This window comes from Arvicanthis niloticus, chromosome 1 (genome assembly GCF_011762505.2).
Source record: "Arvicanthis niloticus isolate mArvNil1 chromosome 1, mArvNil1.pat.X, whole genome shotgun sequence".
Lineage (NCBI taxonomy): Eukaryota > Metazoa > Chordata > Mammalia > Rodentia > Muridae > Arvicanthis > Arvicanthis niloticus.
In genome coordinates this window covers 113225430-113247194 of record NC_047658.1, presented here as the reverse complement: position 1 = coordinate 113247194, position 21765 = coordinate 113225430, and the positions used below count along the sequence as shown (strand labels likewise).

The following is a 21765-nucleotide window of genomic DNA, read 5'->3' as shown; positions in this document are numbered from 1 at the left end:
GCCTATTAGTCATAACAGGTAATATCTATCTCCTCACCTTTTTCTTCCAGTCTAGTAACAGTTTATATTTTTTGTGGGCAACTTGGAAATTTTGTAGCAAGAATATAGTTATATTTTGTACTGAACCTAGGGCTTCGTGAATGCTAATAAATGCTATGAATTCCAGTTGTGTGTGTGTTGAAGGGGAAGGAGTTTATATATTAGTTTGTGTGAGACCTGACTTTGAAATACATGCTCTCCACTTTTAAAAAAATATTTATTTATTTTATCTATATGAATACACTGTAGCTGTCTTTCAGACACACCAGAAGAGGGCATCAGATCCCATTACAGATGGTTGTGAGCCACCATGTGGTTGCTGGGAATTGAACTCAGGACCTCCTGAAGAGCAACTAGTGCTCTTAAATGCTGAGCCATCTCTCCAGCCTCCTGTTCTCCACTTTTTTTTTTTTTTTTTTTTTTTGAGAGGGTCTCTGTAGTCCTGGCTGCCCATTTGCTATGTAAACCATACTGGCCTCTTAACTGAAGGGAGATTCACTTGTCTTTACCCCTTGAATGCTGGGTGTGCACCACCATGTCAGGCCTCTGCATTCATTTTTTTTAAAAAGTTCTTAAATTTTGTGTTTGTGTATGGGGGTGCAGGCATGTTAACTGATGAGCAGTCTCAGTCCTGTTGCTGGTTTTTTTTTTTTTTTTTCCCAATCAGGTGTCTGGGTGTGTCTCTTGTTATGTATATTTGTGTGTTTGGAAACTATGTAGATTAGACTGGCCTCAAACTCAAAAGTATACGCCACCATGCCCAGTCCTACTGCAGTTTTTGAGACAGGGTATCTCAGTGAACCTGAATGTTCTGTTCCCCTTTTAGGTTAGACAAACACTCTGTGATCCTATTTGTTTCTGTCCTGTTCCTGGGATATCTTTTTATTTGGTGTTGGGGAGTCACATCTCTTAAACTGTGCTTGTACTGCTAGCATTTTACCCACAGAGACATCCCTCCAGCTCCCTTCCCAACTTAATTTTGTATATTCATTGCTGGTTTGGCATTTGCCTGCATGTATTTTAGTGTGTGTAATACATATGTGCCTGGTACTCTTGGAGGCTAGAAGAAGGCATCAGATCCCTTGGAACACAGAGTTAAGACAGTTGTGAGCATCCACATAGGTGCTAGGAATTGAACCCAAGTCCTCTGGAAAAGCAGCCAGAGCTCCTAACTGATGAACCGTCTCCATCCCATTTTGTTTTTAATTCTTGCTATCTAGTGTTGGTAGCCTTCAAATAGCTTATCTTCTGCCTCTGTTTCCCAAGTGCTGGGATTATAGGTACCCACTACTCATATTTTAGCAGTCTTACCACATATACCTGCTTTTAGGCATTTGAACTTTGAACCCACATCATGTTCCCTCTTCATTAGCTTGTCTTAATGAGGCCCATTTCCTCTTTCCTGTAGTTTATATCCTGTGAAATAATTTCCTTTTTTTACTGGATCAATGTATCAGTATTACATTGTGTTATTTTCATATAAAGTTTGGTCCCTACCACCAGTTAATTTTGTTACTTTCACTTGTTTGTAGCAAAACCTTTTCTAGTATTTGCTTTCCAGTATTTAATTTTTTATTTTTTTACATTGTGTGTGTGTGTGTGGTTGTGGCATACATGTGGAGGTCAGAAGACAGCTTGTAAAAGTTGGTTATCCTATGTGGGTCCTGAGGATGGAACTCAAGTTGTCAGGATTAATGGCAAGTGCCTTTACTGGCTAAGCCCCTTGTTTCAGTTTTCTCTTAAATTATTTTCATCCAGCTTCTATTTCTACCAATTGAAAGTTAGTTTTGTACTAAGATGTATTTTTTTATTTTAAAAGATTGTATTACTTCATGTTCTGTTTGTCTTACATGTTGTCTTCACCACCTAGACTAATCATCAAATAAGCTTTATATTAAGCACAGTGAGCATAGTAAATAAATAGAATTGTGAGTTAGGATGTATTATATTATAGTGCATGATAGTGTGAGCATAGTAAATGAACAGAATTGTGAGTTAGGATGTATTATAGTGCATGACAGTGTTCAGAGGATGAGGAGAACTTTAAGCAATGAATATACGACCATGTTTTGATAATAAATGAGGTCTAATTTTTTTTTTTTTAATGAAATTTAGCAAAAATTTAGAATGAGAGGCAAATAGACACCTGGGGAGAAAGTTCTAGGTAACTAATCTGTTTCAGGCACATTACACTGATGTTTTAATCTGTGTTTGGATTTGTCAAATTTGTTAGGTAATCCTTTTAAAGGGATTTGTTTTTTGAGCAGTAGGTCTGAGTTCTCTTTTTTCCCAGTACTGGAGATTAAGCATAGGTCATTGTACATGCTTACGAAGCCTTTGAAGTTAAATGACCTATTCTGGACATGAATTTAAAGTCCTTCTAAGGCTCTTGGAGTAACTTGGATTACAGAGCTGCACAACCAGGCACAACTCATTTTGAAGATGAAAAGAAAGATAAGTTTTTAAGGCAGTGAAACTGCTATGTTCTCCCCCTCCCTCCCTGCCCCAGTTGTGTCTTTGAAATTATTTCACACATGCGCAAAGACAGAAAAGTGAATTCATCTAGATCAGGGATATTTAAGCATTTCTTACCATGTGGAGATGCAAAGATAAGTAAAAGTCTATTTACTATAGATGAGCAAATCTGCTGATGAGATAGATGTGTTTATTTTATAGTCCTTAGCTTGTGTGCAAGTATGTCTGTCCATGTGTCTGAATGTGGGTGTACACAGGACACTAGCTTGCTGTGAGGCTCCCTCAAGCCAATTCTGTGTTCACCTCTATTCTGGTGTAGGAATGCTGGAATTACAGATATGCTTTTATCCAGAGCCATCTCCCTGGTCTGTGCTTATTATAAAAGTTTAAAAGTTAAGCAACAGTATTAAGTACTTTTCAGGGTTGCTTGCTATTTTGATTTTGTAACTGTCAATGCTGAGCATGTTAATTATTTTGTATAAATACAGAAAACAAAATGGCACAAACTAGGGCTATTTGAGAAACCGTTGGAAAAAATTACCCTACTCCTATAACTCAAGTCAGCAGTTTAAAACAACTATTTGTAGAAGGAAACATGCTAACACAATACAAGCCAGTGATACACCAATGTGCTATAGTAATGATAGGAAAGTATTAAAAGTCCATTTTCTATATTTAACTACTGTGTTTCTCTGAAAGCATAAAAGCCCTGTAATTCATAGGACACGGTAATCTGGACTCAGTGCTGAAGTGTTTTAGACAGTGTTTGTTGACACTGGATGGGTGTGATGGCATGTCTAGATGTTGTTTGTTCAGAACCAAGATTGTTGATAATGTGTGAGAGGAGAGAGAGGAGGATGGGGGAGTTGTATAAATGGTGCAGGTGTGGAGGTCTGAAGACAGGTCCTGGGAATCTGGTTTTGTCCTGCCTTGTGTATTCTGAAGATTGAACTCAGATCATGAGGCTTGCGTGACAGGTACTTTTTTTTACCTCTTGGTTCATCTCACTGACTTTATACACATTTTAAGTTTTTATCATTTCAGATTCACCTTTTACTGTTGCCACTTTTAAAATGAGACCCTCTCCTAGCCCCCCAAATATTACACCATTCCCTATGTTCAAGAGACCAATCTCCATTTTCAAGTATGTGTTTCCTGGGATCATGGGGCTGTAAAAGCCCTTACTTAGTAACTTCTGTTAGTATCAAGGCTTCCTGAACATACTTATGATTTCTCTTTAGAGACAGTTGTCCTCAATAAATCTTACTGGTTGTTGGGAAGGAGGATTAAGAAAAGATAAGAGTCAAGCCAGACTTGTTGTACACACCCATGATCTTAAGTTTCTCAAGAGGAAGAGGCTAAGGTAGGAGGATCTGGAAGTTCAAGGGCTGCCTGAGCTGCGTGGAATCAGTTGAAGGCCATCCTTGGTAACTTACCAAGTTTCAGGCAAAGGATCCGTCTCAAGAAGTAGCAGAGTGCTTGTCTAGTGTACTGAGACACTAGATTTAGTTCCTAATATTGTACCAAAATGAGAGGAGCAAGACACACAACTGAGCTAGGGATGTATTCTCCATGCATACTACCTATGCAGATAAAAACATAACAGTTTAAAAAGAATGACTTAGTTGGGGTAGAAAAAATAAAAGTGGTATACTCAAGGGAAGCTTATGAGACTTGGGTGACAGGCACTTTGACCTGCTGGTTCATCTCACTGACCTCATACACATTCGAGGTTTTCATCATTGTACATTCACCTTTTATTGTTACACCATTCCCTAAATCACAACCCTGCAGTTCAAGAGACTGATCTCTTCTCAAGTCTGTATTTCCTGGGGTTGGTGGGCCCCAGGAATATATGTTGGACAGTTCACCCTCTAGCTTGATCCTTGTTGTGACATTTGACAGTGTTTGAAGGCCACCCAGTGTTCTTAGTCTGTGTAGTTTGTGGTACTTACCCAAGTTTTTGCTTACTCATTGACCATTCTTAGAAAACTCAAAGACAGAAAATTCTCTGCTATACCAGTATCTACCTCATACATACTCAGGTTTCTACTGCTGAGCTTCAACCCTTATAACCCACTTTATTTCCTGGAACACATAAGATAAACAGCAGTAAATACTATCCCTTGAATGATGATCTTCCCTTGAGTATACCACTTTTTTCTTCTCTATATTAATTAGTTCATATCTTTTTTTAAAACTGTTGTGTTTTATCTGCATGTATGTGTGCCACACATGTGAAATGCCTATGGTGGCTTGAAGAGTGTGTGTCCGTGATTGGAGTTACTGTCCTCTGTAATAGCAGCCAGTGCTTTTTAAATTTAACTTTTTGTTGTTGGTGGTGGTGATGACAGGGTTTTATATAGTCTGATTGTCATAAAGCTCACTGCGTAGATCAGGCTGGCCTCAAACCCATAGAGATTCTTCTACCTCTTTGCCTCCCGAGTGGGGAATTAAAGGTGTAGACCATCTCTCCTGGCTAAAAAAGCAGCCAGTGTTTTTTTTTTTTTTTTTAAACTGCTTTAGTAGCTTTCTGTTTTGCAAAAATCTGAGTATTAATCAGTCCAGAGCTAGATTCTGAATTTTAGTGTGGTTCCACAGGACTTAAGAATGGTCACTTCAGGGCTAGAATTGTCCCAGCCAATGAATTTAAGAGTTTAGCAACCAGGGCTGGAGTGAGATGGCTCAGTGGTTAAGAGCATTGGCTGCTCTTGCAGAGGACCTGGGATCATTTCCCAGCACCCACATAGCAGCTCCAGTTCCAGGGGATCTGACATCTGCACACAAGCATACATGCAGGCAAAACAGCAGTGCACATAAAATAAAAATAAATTAAGGAGTTCAGCAATTTTAAACCCCCATGTAGTGGCTTACCCTTCTATCTAGCACTTGGGAAACTGGAGGGCTGCCACAAATCTGATCCCAGTCAGTAAACATAGTAAGTTCCTGGGTTGTGTGGCCACCCTGGCACGGGTTCTTTTAACATTGGTAATTCTTCCCTGGGGTGTGTGTATTTCTTCTCTCCCTCTTCCACTGAGGTAACTCACTGAGGCTCCTATATGAGTCAAAAACTGAAGCCAGGAACCAAACTTAGGCAGACTGCTTCCCTTTTGAGGGAGCCATTTTGCAGACAACCAACCTCTTTCTATCTTTGGGAAAAGCTCCATGCAGTGCATTGCATACTTTTCTGTGCTGTCTTCACTTTGTGACTAGAAATCAGAGGGAAGGAGTAAGTCAAAGGCTGTCATAGGCAGACCTAAAAAATAAAGCAAGGCTTTGTTACAGGAGCTTTTTTTTTTGGGGGGGGGGGGGGGGGAGGCAGAGCTTAGCCTTAGTAGTTCTGTGCCTCTCTTCCCAACCCTACAAAGGCATTGCACTAGCACTAGGAAGTTTTCAAGGGATCTGGTTCCCTTTCTCCCAGGTAGTGATGCTATTTAAATAAGCACTTAAATGATATTTAAATTTGCTTCCTTTTTATTTACAGTATTTAACAGAGTGCTGCTATTTAGGGCTGTTCCTTGCTTGGAGGCTGTGCCCAGTCCCTCACACAGGCTCACAGCACAGGAAGAAAATCATGGAGGTAAAAGAACAGGGGTATTATTTTTCCCATTCCCTCTAAAATGGGCCAGCAATTCTCACCATTCCTCACATTCACTGTCTCTGTAGACAACTATTAAGTGTAGATTTGTTTGTTTCTGAGACAGAATCTCTATATCGTGGCCAGTTGCTAGCTTTGCACACACAGGGATTCACCTTCCATCACTGAGATTAAAGAAAGACATGTGCCACCATACCTGACTAGTGTAGTTCTGCTGTTTTAAAAAAAGAGATTTTTATTGCATTAATGTTTTGCCTGCAAGTGTGTATGTGACCACATTTGTGCCTGGTACCCATGGAGGTCAGAAGAAGGCATTGGATCCCTTTGGATGGGAATTAGAATTGTGAGCCACCGTGTGCATGCTGGGAATGGAACCTGAGCCCTCCTCACTTCTTTGAGATAGGCATTCATGTAACTCAGACTATGTAGTGGAAGATACCTTTAAATTCTTTTTGTGTGTATGAGTGCTCTATCTGCAGGTACACCTGGATGCCAGAAAAAGGCATCAGATCCCATTATAAATGGTTGTGAGCTTTACCACTGAACCATCTCTGCAGCCTAACTTTAAATTCTTGATCCTTTTGCCTTTACCTCCCGAGTGTTAGGATTACAAGTGTGTTTCACTTCATCAGGCTTTGCAGTCTTTAAGTGCAAGTAAGTGGTTGCAATGCTGTATATAGTGTTAACCCTAACCCACCTGTTATACTCAGTTCTCCAAGGGACTGTGTTCTGTACTACTCAGTTCATATGGGGCCTGGCCCCCAGCAGGTACTCAGCCACTGCTGAACGGGAAGAGCCAGCTTGATGAATTTCAGAGATTTAAGCCCTCCATCCGTACTGCCACTTGAATGCACCTGTGGATTATTTTATATCTACAATGTACTTTTCTTTTAATCTTCATTTTACTGACTCTAGAACAGTAAGTACACTAACCTAATCTACAGTACTGTTAATACTTTCCCTCTTCCATCAGTGATCTTTAAAGAATAATTAATGAGCTTATGATAAGCCTGTATCTTCCAAGGTGAAAGTGCAGTTCCTTCAGTCTACTTACTATAAGGTTCAGTGTGAGTGAACCCATCTCTGAACTCTACTGGTTTTCTCCACAGCTTTGTTCAAACCTTAGAACTGCCCTCTTGACTAATGGGCGTCTCTCTCCCTTCACTTGGGACAGGCACCTCTGCAGTCCTCTGATGTTCACATATTAGCTCTTTATAGTCTTTCGCATACATGAATTAAGGTTTGCTTCTTTAGAGGAGATATATAGATCACCATATCCTAGTGCATAGCAGGAGTTCAAACAGCAGATGAAGGAGTTCAGGAACATGGAGAGAAGTCTCAGGACTCTGAAATAGTCTGTGTAGAAGAACTTTATCTTAGTAAATGAAAGGAATTTTATACCTACAACATGTAGCTTCTCATGTGAGAACTGAGGTTTAGAAACACATTTTACTCTTTGGCAGTTTTAACTAGTTAACAGTTAGTCTTTCCCAGTATTTATTTATTATAGGCAAGTGAAAGAAAAAGAAATTCTTCATATAATTTTACTATCAAAGTAGTTGTAGTCACTAGCCACTTAGATGATATAAAAACTTATGCACCTGTAGAAATGGCTTAGCAGTGCTGCTCTTGCAGAGGATGTGAGTTTAGTTCCCACCAACCCTATGGTGGCTAACAGCCTTATGTAACTCCAGCACCAGGGTATCATCGCTGTCTTTTGGCTTCCTTGGGCACTTGTCTACACATGGCATATAACAGTTGCATAGACAGGCACACAAATAAATACAGAATACCACTAGAGATTCTGGGGACATCAATATCTGCATATTTTATTTTTTATTTTTTCCAAAGTCTGTGTAGTACTGGCTATCCTATAGCTCATACAGAGATACTCCTGCCTCTGCCTCCTGAGTTCTGTGACTTAAGGCATGCACTATCATGACTGGCTCAACCCCTACACATCTTAGTTTTGTCTGGTGGTGTGCATACCAATCACAAAGAAATCTCAGTGGCTTTGTCTGAAATTTCTTTTGTGTGACAACAGGGACCATTCCACTTTCCTGTGGAATGTTAGAATTAACATGGACCTTTTATACTTCATTTGCTAGTAGGAATGTGGGCATGGACCTCTGTTGATTGTCATTCTGGCCTCTTCAAAAAGTCTGAAAATCATAAGGTATAAAATATGTGGAATTGGAAGTGATGGTACTCTTATAACCAAAGCTTGAGAGAGGACGATGCAGGATGACAGAGTTTGAGGATAGCTTGGATAACAAAGCAAGCAACATCCTATCTCAAAAGAAAATGAAGGGGATAGAGAGATGGTTCAGCAGTTATGAGCACTGGCTTCTCCTACAGAAGACTTAGGGTTTGATTTTTCCAGCACCCATGGGATAAAATTCTCTATAATATTCACACAATGCCCTCTTCTGGCCTCCATAGACATTAGGTTTATATATGCTGACAAAATAGCCATTCACATAAAGTCTTGTAAAATGTGTCGGGCTGGGTTATATAGCTTAGGGGCACCTGGCATGCATAAGGTTCTATGCTTGGTCTCCAGCACCTTCAACCAAATGAAGAAAATCTCACATGTAATCAGTGTTCATACCACCATTTCCATACAGGGGACAGTAAACCGTAAGCAGGATTTAGTTCATCATTTAATTTTAATATACAGGAGCTCAAGGTATATAAAATATTAAAATTAAATAATTGCCCAGATTGTTTGTTGAGGCTTATGCCTGCTTATAGTTTTAACACTTTGAGGGTAGAAGCTGGAGGATCAGGAGTTCAAGGCCAGCCTCAGCTATATAGCAAATTAGAAGCCAGTATGGGATAAATGAAGTATCTCAAGACAAAAAAAATGAAAAATAAAAGTTTTGGGCTGGGGAATGTAGCTCAGTTGGTAAGGTGCTTGCATAGCATCCATGAAGCCCTCTGTTTGATCCACAGGACTACATAGATCTAGACAGTTGCGTGCATGTAATCCCTCAGGAGGCAAGATGATCAGGAGATGAAGGACCTCTTCAGCTATAAAATAAGCCTGAAACCAGGCTAGGGTACATGTGACCCTGTCTCAAGAACTAAAATGGTTATGTTTCAAGCATAAACAAAAGACCAGAAGTCAGATTCCTAGGACTTTTGGGTTCTTAGGTGAACACTAGAGATGGGGAAGGTAGGACGGGGACAGGAGAGGACACTTAGGACTGGCTGGCCAGCTAGTTCAGGCAGACACCCCATATTGACATCTTATTTCAGTCTTTGTGCATGTATGCACACATGCAGGCACCCACCCACATGATATTTTTAGAAGAGTTGGTGAGATAAATATTTGCTGTAGAACCCTGATAACCTGAGTTTGACCCCCTAGGACCTATGGTGGAGGGAGCAAACAGCCTCTGAAAGTTTTCTTCTGACCTCCACCTGTGCTTCTGCACTGGTACTCAGACACACACACACACACACCCCACAGATTGTTCAGTTTTTCTTAGATTTGGTCTCATAGCTCAGGCTGGCCTCCAGCTCCTGATAATCTTAACTCTTATCTTGAGTGTTTAACAGGTGTATGCCATGGACCCAGCATATTTGTTTCTCTGTACAAAGTAATTTTTTCTGATCCAGCATTACTGTGTTAGTGGCTCAGGTGTGGTGACCCATACCTGGAATCCTATCATGTGAGGAATTAAAGGGGGAAGGATCAGTAGGAGTTGAAGGAAAGCTTCAGCTACATAATGATTTCAAGACCAATGCCAGCTATAAATACTGTCTTAAAAACTAGCTCCCCCTTAAAACAAACAGACCCATCTTACTCATTTTAGCCAAAGCCTAACCCTAGCAGAAATATCAAAACTTTGAGGAAAAAAAAAAATCACTATTAGAATTCATAAGGGAATTTACATGCACTTGGGAAAAGTCTAGGGAACTGACCTCAGGCTTTGTGCTCTATATGCCAGCCTCCTGTCTGTCTGTCTGTCTATTGAAATTTTAAATTTATGTATATGGATGTTTTGCCACATGCATGTTGCACCTACCCTTGGAGGTCAGAAAAGGACATAGATTCCCCTGGAACTGAAATTATAAGACAGTTGTGAGCCACCTGTATGGGGTACTAGGAGTTGAACTTGTCCCCTTTGGAAGAGCAGAACAGTCTGTGTTCTTTGCTGCTCAGCCATCTCTTCAGTGCTCTGCACCCCTACCCCCACCCCTAATTAACAAAGGATAAAACACCTAGGAATGATATCTACTCCCAAAGTTTGGGAGGCAGGAGTTACCAACACAAGTATGAGACTAGTCTGTTCTACATGGCATGTTCTAGGTCCACTAGGGCTACATAGGGACAATTGTCTCAAAATACACAGAGGAAAAGGAAGAGTGAGCAAGAGAGTGTCAAGCCTATCAGGGTGGGTGTTAACAAACCCTAAAATGTTTGTTTGTTCTTTAAAATTTTTTTACTAAGTGTATGTGCCTGCGTGTGCGTGCGTGCAGGTGCCTAGTGTCTGACTGGGTCAGAAGAGGGCTGACTGGGTCAGATCTCTTGAACTGTGGGTTCGGGGACCTGAACTGGGTCCCCTGCTTGCTCTTACTCACTGAGCCCACCTCATTCTTTACACTGGTCTAGAGCAGTGTGTTGTTAAATTAAGTCCACTTGACAGGATTAGGAGCTACTCTAGGATAGCCTTTTTATGATTCAGGTTTTCTATGGGGCTTCTATCACTAGTACCTTGGCTATCTGGGTGAGTTAATCTTTTAGCTGTAGAATAGCTCTGGTTATTTCAGAGAAATGAGCTTGATCAGATATACCTAAGTGGTGTCCAGTGTTTCAAGACTGTAGCTAACCTCTAAAACCATATTGCTGTGCTCAATTTTTTTTCCTGTATATTTTAGGCACTCACACATATGAATTTTGTAGCTCAAGTACAACTTAACATCAGAAGACACTAGTGGTAAATAATGGTCACTCAATTAAGAAAAGATTAAGAGTTAGAAACATTTATTTATTTATTTTTTCCAAAAAAAAAATGTGGGCAGAGTGGAATAAAACAAGACTAAATTTCAGCAAATGCTGTACCACGATCACAGGTCAGACAAAACCAAAAAATAAAACAAAATCAAACCAAACCAATAACAAAACCCCAACGGTCCTAGCAACTTCAGGAGACTAGCTTCAATGTTAAGAGTCCAGAACTAACAGAAGAGTTAAAGGCTGCTTGCCACTACATGGTCATTTTTAAGGGGAAGGAGATGCTGCAGGAAGGCAGGGAGAAGGGCTCAACTCCTAAGGAAAGCAAGATTAAGAGGGGCTTCCACTGTACAGGAAAAGGGGGGGATGCCAGCATAATCCTTACCTAGGGCTGTTCAGAGGCTGAGAATATAAGGAACAGAGTGAAAAGCTACAGACAACTAGCATCAAGGAAAGAAAAGTTAACTTAGAAGAATTAAATTAAGAAAGAAAACATAGTTGGTCACAAATTCCTTTGTTTACTGAAACATGAAGCAATGGAAACATCCTGGCAAAGGGGACCGCGAGGACCAAGTTCTCATATATGACCGCAGCCCGAGGGTTCAGTCCGCAATTATCCTACCTGAAAGAAAGCAGAACACAAGAGGCTTACACAATGCCTGGAGTGCAGTCTGGTTCCGAGTACAAGGGCCCTGGTCCCGTCCTGTATTCCAGTGGGGGGGGGGGGGGTGACACAAAGAACAAAACAAAATCAAGTCAGGTTTTGGGTTGAATGTATATCCCACAAAATCACCCCAAAGTCTAATAGGTACAGCTAGGAACCTACTTAAAGCTATATGCTGCACAAGATACAAAACTGCTGGTAGTTTAAACCCAGCATTCTCCTATCTTTTAACTCAGGTAACCCTATGGTAGAAGCCTTCAAGGAAGGTATAAATTTTCAATAGCTACAGATTAATTTGGGGGTCCAGAAAAAAAGCAAAAGATACTGAGATATTAGATAACAGTCTATATCTTTTTTTTTTTTTAAAGAGATGGGATCTAAGTATGTTGCCCAATATGAGCATAAACTTCTGTTCTGAAGCAAATCTGAATAGCTGGGACTACAGGCATCCACCACCCATGCATGCCCAGCCCAATTTTACTATTACAGATGTTCCAAAGAAAACATTCAAAAAACACAGTCACAAAGAATACTGTTAGAGCAGTTGGTCATACACCCTTAAGGTATCTGCATGTCACACTATCAGTTCAGAGCCATAGTTGCAGTAGTTTCCCAATTGACCAAATAACCCTTGACAAATCAAAAGAAGAAACTACTGTTAGGACTGTCTAATTCCTCCATTGATGGTTGGGAACTCCAGACACCAATGGCAGGGAGAAAAAAAAAATTAACTCACACCAAGCTCCTCTACTTAATACAGACACAGGGCCAAATCTTGGTCTTGATCTGTGCCAATCGACTTCAAAAGCTGTGATGTTCTTGGATCAGTTCTGTTAGGGTGAGACCCGAATTTGGATCCCCAACAGTTGTGGAGTATTTCATCCTGGCAGCCTCATTAACATCAGGCTCCTGGGACTGCAACCAACTCAGGGTTATTCAGTCCATTTGAGGTTCACACCTGGAAGGTAAGTTTCTTTAAAAGTCATCACTAAAAAGAGGTTAGTTGAGCACCTAACTGATTGAAATTAAAATTCAGTTAAAAATGTCCTAAAAACACCCTTAAAGGCTATAATAGACTAACTTAATGTTTAACTTTGAAACATACTTGAGAGAAAAGTTATCTAACAGATTTATGCTAACTTTTATCAGAAGTATCTCACAAAGCAGACCCAGGTGTAAAATGAGCAAACTCCATTCACACGCTGAACATATGGCTGAATGATGGTTCTAAGAAGTCCCAAGTCTCAATGATGCAACTGAATAGCATATAAACTTAACAAAACATGCATGCCATTCTTAATATAAATGCAGGGTATAAGTTGGAGAACATTAAAGTGTTGGTGGTAACCATACTGTTGTAGCTTTAACTCAAGTGATGCTCAATTTCAATGTACAAGGAAAACCATAAGAGAATTATAAATGCCATTTCCATTCTAGTGAAATTTACTTGTCTCTGGATATCCCCAATTCTTGCCATTCCAATACTGTACACATTTCTTGAAATAGGGAAACATTAAATTTCCTGTAAGATTTTGGCACATCATTATTATTTTATCTAATTCCTTGAATGTTCCCTCAAAACACAAAACTATCTCAGAGAAACAGGAATCTGATCATAGGCTACAAAGAAATAGGGTGTAAGTGCCTGTGTCAAACAGATGGATGGATGCTTTGGGCTAAAATAAGGACTTCATAGAATACAAACATGAAAACATGCAATACTGAATTGTTTTAGAATATCAGGGCTTTATCTGACATAAAGTAGCACACTTAAGAGCTTCCTTTGATAAAAGCTAATAAATAGTTGGGTTTTGTTACTGCTATAGTTCCTAGACCTTGCTAGAACTTGCTGTGTAGCCTAGGCTTTCTTCTAACTCATAATCTTTCAACCTCATCCTCCCTGGTCCTGAGATTAAAGGTGTGCACTACCATGCACTACTCTAAGTAGTGTTTTATTAGCAATCTGGGAACCCTTGACGTTAGTTAAACTCTCACTGTGCTGTCCACTACTAGCTCCCAGATGTACCCTTGCAGCTTAGCCATCACAGCAGTTTAGTAGTGGAGACTATGATTTTATTTTTGGTTTTAAAATGCAGGGTTTCTCTGTGTAGCCCTGGCTGTCATGGAACTTTGTATATTAGGCTGGCCTCAAATTCAGAGCTCTACCTGCCTCTGTGTCCCAAGTGCTACCACTGGGTTTGTGCCACCTTACTGGCCAGAATTTAAGAGTGAGCTCTGAGTCTGAGTTTTGGCTCTATCATGTGATACCAGATGATCATAGGCAAAGTACTGCTGCTCTCTGAACCTTAGTTCTTTCCTGGATGAGAAAATAATTATTTACACAACAAAGGGCCAATATATTAGCTCCCCCCACCTTTTTTTCTTCATACTAAGTATCTTCACAACTGGTTAAATAATATTCTTACTGCGTATGTTCATGTTTCAGAAGTAACACATTGGAATCACACTAACTCAACAAGCCAAATAAAACTGTGGCCTAAACTACAGAAAATACCCAAAACATACAGTTTTTGCTTTTTGGTATGGTCCTGTTTGTTGATTTGGCTCCTCAGTGAAGCAAAGGTCTCTTGTAGGGAACTAAGTGCAAATTTCTACCACATCCACCCCACTCTCACCTCCAGTTTTTAAAAGGCTGAGTACCGTGCTCGGTCCACATACTGCTCCCGCTCATACCGGGCCATGTCATACAGAGAATTCCGTGTTGCTGCTGAAGCCTGAGACATCTCACTCTCTGGCCCATAACCGTAGCCCTCTCCAACTGCGGGGAGCACAGCCGCATTTCGACGAAGTGGGCTCCTGTCCCTTCCATAATAGGAAGAGGAAGCTACAGCAGCCATTGCAGCTGAGGTGGCAGCAGAGCCAGAGTTCTGCAATAGGTGTCTGTCATAAGGATCAACAGAAGTGGAGTTGAGATGACTGGGAACAGCTGAGCTCTGGACTTGAGGAAGATGAGACATGGTCTGCTCTGCGTAATTGTATGCGGAAGCTGCAGCTGCCGCCGCCACAGCTTCATAAGATCGGACGCGGTAGCGCTTATAGTAGTCGAGTGCTCCATAGGCATCGTTGTAATACATGGACTCCCCATAACCCATAGTATAAGGCGTGCGCACTGCTCCATACTGTTCATTGTACTGTTCAGTAAAGTCTGCCACACGCCCTGTACGGTCTACCGGGCACTCTTTAGACCAGTGTCCTTCTTTACCACACCGATAGCAACCACTCTGGTCTCCCATTCCAGGGGCAGTCCGAAGCCGGCTAGTTGACAACTGTACATGCATTCGTTTGCCTTAAGGAAACAGATTAAAATTATTACTAATTAACATTCTTTTCACTCAAAAGTAAACATAAAATACATAGGCATACACATTCCTGGGCCCCTTCATTCAGCAGCCCCTTTTCAAAAAAGTGAAACCCAGAAAATTGGGGTCCTTAGAGATCAGTCAGATCCTGTTTATACCAGTAACATCGGAGACTCTCACCTACTTGTATCTCCACAGTTAATTTCCTTCCCCAATGCAGAGAGTGCAAAGATTGCTACCTTTTTACTAACAAAACCTCACTAATAATAAAACTAATAGAACTTTTAGAAGACATCTTTTCCACCCCTGAATTCAATTCATGTTAGATCTGAGAAAACCATGTGCCCCTTAGCATGTATGTATGGCATCATGGTCAACAGCAGCCTTCTATCCACTGTGTTTCCTCCAGGAATTTGTGTGTTATGTCGGATACCCAAATCATACGTGGCTTATCAGTAGCTTCATCTGTACCTGTGGAATTAAAAGACTGTATAGACTTCAACTCGTAGAACTATTTGAACAAAGCCTCTTAGAATAGATACTAAAAATGACCAGGTTCTGGGGTTGATCATGAATCTCTCAATGGTTTAACACTTGGCTACTGTATGAAAGGCCAAACAAAACTAAAATGAAAATAGCACTAGCTTTTTAGGAACTGTGTTCCTAAAAACATGGAGAAGAACGATCAGCATTTTATCCGGCCATGCAGAACATAATTCTTTACAAGTATTTCTCTACAGTTGCCTAAAGAACTATAAACACCCATTCAAGCAATATATGTATACATACTTCTAGAAAATTACCACTGAGAAACAGCTGAGAAAAGAATTCTTTTGCTCAAGAGTTTATGTACTACCCAATCCAGGGACCCTTGTTGTCTCCCAACAAGAAACTGTCTGTAGTGAGAACAGAGATGCTCAGCCAGGCTGTGGTGATGCATACCTTCAATTCCAGCACTCAGGGACCAAAGCAGAGTCAGGTGGATCTCTGAGTTCAAGGTCAGCCTGCTTTATAAAGTGAGTTCCAGGACAGCCAGAACTCTGGAGAAACCCTGTCTCAATGTTCAAGCTTATGACCCCAGCTGCTAGTAGACAGTCTTCATCATAACCACTGATGCTGTCAATGGATAGTTAGTGTTAATTCTCTGAAAGTAGCATGTGCTACATGTACTCATCAGAAACATTTCTGTCCTCATTTATTCTCTATATGTAAAGTTCTCTATTATTAGAGGATTATAAGCCACTTTCAAACAGACATACATGGTGACATTGAGCTATGTAACTGACACATTACTCCAATTCTGAAGTCAAGAATAACCACGCCAATCTAGAAAGAAAACTCTCTGGGTTGGCCAGAGATCTAGAAGTCTACTTTTAAGAGGGAAAATACAATTCAATTTGTTGTTGACTTGCATAGGTTCTGACTAAGTCCATTTCCCATTGAAATACAGTGATTTAACTTAATGTCTGTCTTACCCTAGTCATGCTTTTAGTGTGGAGAACGGGAATGCTTTAAAGTGGCAAAATCTATTTCTACAGTTGTGCAAAGGATGCCAGTAAATTTTTTTTTTTTTACTTAGAGCTAGAAACTACCTGTAAAATAAATGATAGGTGGCTTCCTTGTTTTTGCATTCTTTCCAAAGGTTACATGGGCTTTCAATTTAAAATCTCTAAAACTGCTTTAGAAGCAGGTACAAGTTTTACCACTCTACTAGGTAGACAGACGAAACTGTCAGTACCTACTAGTAGATTTTGTGCAACCTCCAAGTTAACTGATATTTTCCAATATTTACCAGAAAATCAGCCCAGAAAAAGCATTTTCTCTTGAAAACTGGAACAAAAGAGACTTAAAATGCTAAAAGGTGGGAAGCTTAATCCTAATTCTAAAATTCTATCTTAGGTCAGGGTTCACAGAAGACTGGAAATGTAGGTGACATAATGATCCATTGATGTGTCACTGAAACAACACCCCTAAGTTCTTGCATATCCTTCCCAATTCAGCTGCCCCGGATGGTTACTTGGGAACAGCTTCTTTATGGTTTCCAATTCAAACTGCATTCACTGCTGCCTGTGGAGAGGAAACATCTCAAAAGACCCAGGTAAACTTAGTCTATGTTTAGAAGTTATACAGTGCAGAAACTTTAAAATATTAGAAAACCATTAATAAATACATAGAAGTAAAGATTCAAAAGATGCTCAAAGTGATACTTTTTAGACCAAAAAGGCATTAAGTTAAACAAAATGCCAAGTTGGTTTCTTCGTTGTAATTTCAAGAAGATACGTGACAGGCTTTTTATGTACAACCCCAGCACCAGGAAGTCTGAAGCAGGATTGTGACTTCGAGGGCTGTCTCAGCAAAGAAATAAACCAAAAAACCCATAGTTACCCAATATTAAACTTTACATTACATCCTAGAAAAAAATTAGCTGATTACAAAAATATCTGCATATGTAAGCAAGAGTAAATCACTCTTCAGAAGAGCCAGAAAAAGAATGTGGTACCAATAAATTATTATTCTTTTTCAACTCGGTTTATTGTCTGTATTTTCTATTAAGTGATTATATATATAAAATTTAAAAAATATGTCCATTGCATTATTCAGTTCCCTGTTTCTTATGTAATCTTATGTTATTAAGCAAATACAAAGGATAAGAAGCATAACTCAGTGGTACTGTGTACACAGCATGACATATGGGTCCAATTTTCAGCACCAAAAACCAAGCAAACAAAAAAATTCCCATGTACTCATCCTTTTAACTCCCATTTCCTTTAAAAAGTAAAAAGGCATATAATATACATTGAGAATTCATCTGCAAATTTAGGGGTTTTTCTTCATTTTTTTACCTACTTCAGGGATGGAAACATACAGACTCATGGTAGAGCACTTGACTAGTATTTGTGGAGCCCTTGGATAACCCCAGAATAGAGTGGGTGGGGCAAGAACTCCTTCCTTATTCTCCCCTGTCCATTCATGACCTCCTTCCATATCAATTGAAAATAATTAGGAATGTTTTGAAAGTTGAAGTGTGCCAGTATTGTTCCAAAATAAAAGAAAAATACAAATTAAAAAAAAAAAAGTTTAACTGTCACTTTCCTAACCAGAGTAAAAACAATCATGGTTGCAAGTAGCACTCATCTTTCATTATACATTGCTTTTATTGTCAAAATGTATTTATTACCTCACTGCCGTCTTTTCATGGAGGCACATGAGAGATCATTGTTTTATAATGGAGAAAAGCATAGGGAATACATTTGTCAACTTGCTGGTTAAGTACAGGAATAAGCTACAACCTTTACCTGAGGCTTCAACAACTAAAGGCCAGTGATGAAGCTAGAATACATGATAGTGAGCCTCCAGTGAGCTTCACTATTTGCATTTTTACACTTTTCTGATTAAGTTTCCCTTTTCCCCACTATTTCATTGTTTTCTAGGTTTAGCAGGAGGATCTTTGTATATTTAACTTTTAGGCCACAAAAAGATGTTGACTTAGGAACTAGAAAAGGAGCCTTGAATTTGTGGTCCAACATGACTGTCAATAAAAGACTTCATAGAACTGCTGCAATGTGGGTCTGATATGTTTCCTAATACAGTAGCCATTCCTTCATATGACTCTTAAACATACTGGAAAAATCTAATTTGAAAATTTACTTCAATTAAATTTAGTACCCACATGTAACTAACTAGTGGTTACTATAGTAACACTATTCAAGGGTTTTCAGACAAGCTGGGTTAGTGATAGTACATACACACTTACGATCAATATAAGCAATACAGTAAGCTCTATGATGTCCTCGCTGGAATTTCCCCAGAAGCAAGACCATCATTCCTATCCAGTTTCTAAAGAAAAAATATTTTTTTTCCTTAACCTGTTAGAATTAAGTAATAGTGAAATGGAGCAGAAGAACCTATGACATGTTTCCTGGCTTTACTTGTAGTCCACAGACTGGACAAATTTGAACACCCCAAAAATACCCATCTACCCAACCAGATTCACCACAGATTCTCATACAGCGCTTCCTCTAGATGACCTTTTTTCCTCTTTCCTACCACCATCCATCATCGAGGCAGCAGAGTGTAAAAACTCTCAAAGGCTTCTGGGTCACAACCAACCAGTAACGAAGTCGTAACTTCTAGCCCGTCTCACACTAGCTACTTGTCTGCCTAGGCAACTTAGATGTCTGACAGCATTCAAGTGAATGACGACCAAAGAAAGGAACCCACACAGTTGTGGAGAAACATTTTGGCAAACACAATGGAAAGTGTTTACTTCCCTAAAATTATGCTTCAGAGTAGTAAACATAATCTATTCTTTTCTTTTAAAAGAATGGTAGAAGCCACTCTCACAGCCCCACGGTCTTGTGTTCTTGCCACCCAAGCCCCAGAACAGTTCACCTTGAAACTCTGTGTTGTCAAGGCCCCTGATGGCCTCCACCGCATCCTCTGCCCGCTCCATGTGTACAAAGGCATAATCTTTCACGATGTCACATTCGATGACTGGGCCGTACTCCTCAAACTTGGCCCGAAGCTCTTGGTTGGTACAAGTGGGACTGATGTTGCCCACATGTAACTTGGTTGAAGCTTTGCTCTTATTCTTGCTGGCTTCCACATTGATGTTCACTCCGTGCAGCTTGTAGTGGTGCAGGTTGCGGATGGCATCCTCAGCGGCCGTCTTGTCCTCTATGTGCACAAAGCCATAGTTCTTAATGATGTCACATTCCAGCACCTTCCCGTACTGCTCGAAGAGTGAGCGGATCTCCTGCTCTGTGGCCTCCCGGGGCAGATTTCCGATGAACAGCTTCACCATCCTGACAAGAGCCTGGCAGAGAAGAAACAAGACTTCAAAAGTCAGGTGTGAAGTGAGAAACTAACACAGCATTCCTGACACTCACAGTTAATTCTTTTTGAGAGAGGAACTGCTATGTGACAATGCCAACAGAAGGTCGGGGGTCAGAATGCACAAGGTCCAAGATATATATCCGTGAGGTCAGGCACATTTATTCTACAAGGTTAGCTGCTTCACGGTTTAGCACAGGGATGGAAAACAAGCAGAAGGCATGAAGTATCTGAATGTCCCTAGTTAGAGGATTTTGGAGGGAAATCTGTGTACCTCTCCACAACACGGTTACCACCTCCCACCATACTCCAAGAACGAAAGCCCTCTTTCACTCAACACCTGGACCTCTTTCCTCAGCGGCCCAACCTCCGCTCCTACATCCCAACAAAGACACGGCCCGACCCCTGCCCCGCCCCCTCCGGAGACCCGGCCCCGCCTCCTTTCGTTGTCTTCCCGGGACCTTCCTCGGAAGATGAGTGGCCCCCAAACCCGAGCCTTCCCGGCCCTCCCGAGGTCCGGCCCAGCCCGCCCCTGAGCTTCCCACACACCCACAGCATCCTCTCCTACCTCCGGGTGGTGCCGGCGGTGGCGGCGGGTCCCGCGTCAGAGAGAACCCTACAAAATGGCGACGGCCGCTCGAGCCTCGGCGCGACCGGGCGCTTTCTCGCGCGCCAGATCACGCACGCGCGAGTGCGCGCTGCCTGCCTCCCCTCCCCCTCGCAGGAGCGGGGCGACCAATCCTGCGGCCGCACACAACTGTCCGCCCCCCGTGCGGGGGCGGGGTCAGGTGGTGACGGCACTGCAGGAGCGAAGGTCAGCCCGCCCCCAGCCCCGGCTAGCCAATCACTGCCTTGGGAGGGGGTCGGGGCTTGCGCGTCAAAAGGGCTCAGGAAGCATCCATTGCCTTGGTAAAACCGTAAGGCCCTGGGGAGCCTCTAAGCATCACAATGGATCGTGGTATCAGGCGCACTGTGGAAGGGGCTGATGACAAAGGGTTGTCTCACTGGGCCCGATAGAAGGGGGTTTTCTCACCCTCTGGCGGCTGAGAGCGATACTTGAGAAATCCAGGCACTACCACATCTTAACCTAATCTCTCCCTTGTTTGGGTGGGAAGGGGTAAGAATTCCCTTAAAACAATTTAATTTTCACTGCAGTAGTGTTGTTCATTGGTGAAGAAGCTGAGACTGAGAGTCGAGGAGTAGAAAGATAATCTGGGTTAGAACTGGGTTAGGTCTGAGGGAAGCATTTCTCTATCTAAACTGTACTTTGTCATGTTTATTCATGAATATACGTGGGCTGGGCTTTCCCTCTCTCGTAGTGTTTGTCTATCGTGGTTCCTGAAATATGGTGTGCCATTACCAAGGAACACATTGTCCAGAGGTCCAGAGAGAATCCAGGTTTGGGGAATGTGAGTGACAAGAGTTCCACATTCATTCCAAGCTGCCTGAGGTAATCAATTGTCAGGATCCCGACTCTCAGTTGCGGTCCAAGGGCACCTCCTGGTGGCAAGCAGGGTACCAGCCTGATGGATTACTCACTATCCCATGCAACAAAGCAGAGCCGGTTTACAGACATTGATGGATTGAATTTATCTCCTAGTAGAGGCACCAGAATGGTAATCAGACCATCTCCATTGTCAAAACAGTTGCCCATAGTGGTAGTTCCAACACCTGCTCCTCCAATAATATAGAGATCAGTTCCCCAAGTTGACTTCCTCCACCCAAGCTACTTGGAAACATTTCTTTACCAAGTCCATGTTCCCACTCATTCTATAAGCCATTGTCTAATTGTAATAACAGACACATTTTTAAAATTGGTTTTTTGTTTGTTTTCCTAGATGGGGTTTCTCTGATAGCCTTGGCTGTCCTGGAA

At 41.2% G+C, this 21765-nt stretch overlaps 2 protein-coding genes across 7 annotated transcripts in view; one reads left to right on the top strand and one right to left on the bottom strand.

Moving 5' to 3' along the window:
- LOC143433712 (RNA-binding protein 4) overlaps positions 1–17588 on the top strand; it is a 34610-nt gene extending 17022 nt beyond the window's left edge. The window contains exon 2 of the mRNA XM_076915256.1: positions 14186–17588. Within this exon, the coding sequence (XP_076771371.1) occupies positions 14186–14388 (203 nt within the window). The 3' untranslated portion in view covers positions 14389–17588. The remainder of the gene's footprint in view (positions 1–14185) is intronic.
- On the bottom strand, positions 11089–19863 carry LOC117723763 (RNA-binding protein 4B). Of its 6 annotated transcripts, XR_013104705.1 has the most exons (4): positions 19452–19863; positions 14376–15046; positions 12476–12697; positions 11089–11697 (listed from the first exon to the last, which is right to left on the bottom strand). XR_013104705.1 is itself a non-coding variant. In XM_076915287.1 (3 exons), exons 1-2 carry the CDS (start codon positions 19861–19863, stop codon positions 14385–14387), a joined length of 1074 nt encoding a protein of 357 aa, XP_076771402.1. In that variant the 3' UTR covers positions 11089–12697; positions 14376–14384. The 6 variants fall into 6 exon arrangements, 3 of the variants coding, with proteins under 3 accessions (XP_076771402.1, XP_034379212.1, XP_076771389.1); XR_013104702.1 differs by having other exon boundaries at positions 11089–11778; positions 12476–15046; XR_013104703.1 differs by having other exon boundaries at positions 12476–15046.
- Positions 19864–21765: the final 1902 nt, after the last annotated feature.

Excerpts from the sequence above, each read along its gene's own strand:
- LOC117723763 (XM_076915274.1), bottom strand. The coding sequence starts at position 19,863 with ATGGTGAAGCTGTTCATCGGAAATCTGCCCCGGGAGGCCACAGAGCAG. Across the intron at positions 15,047-19,451 it reads TGACAACACAGAGTTTCAAG|GCAAACGAATGCATGTACAG; the intron begins GTGAACTGTTCT and ends TGTTTCCTTAAG.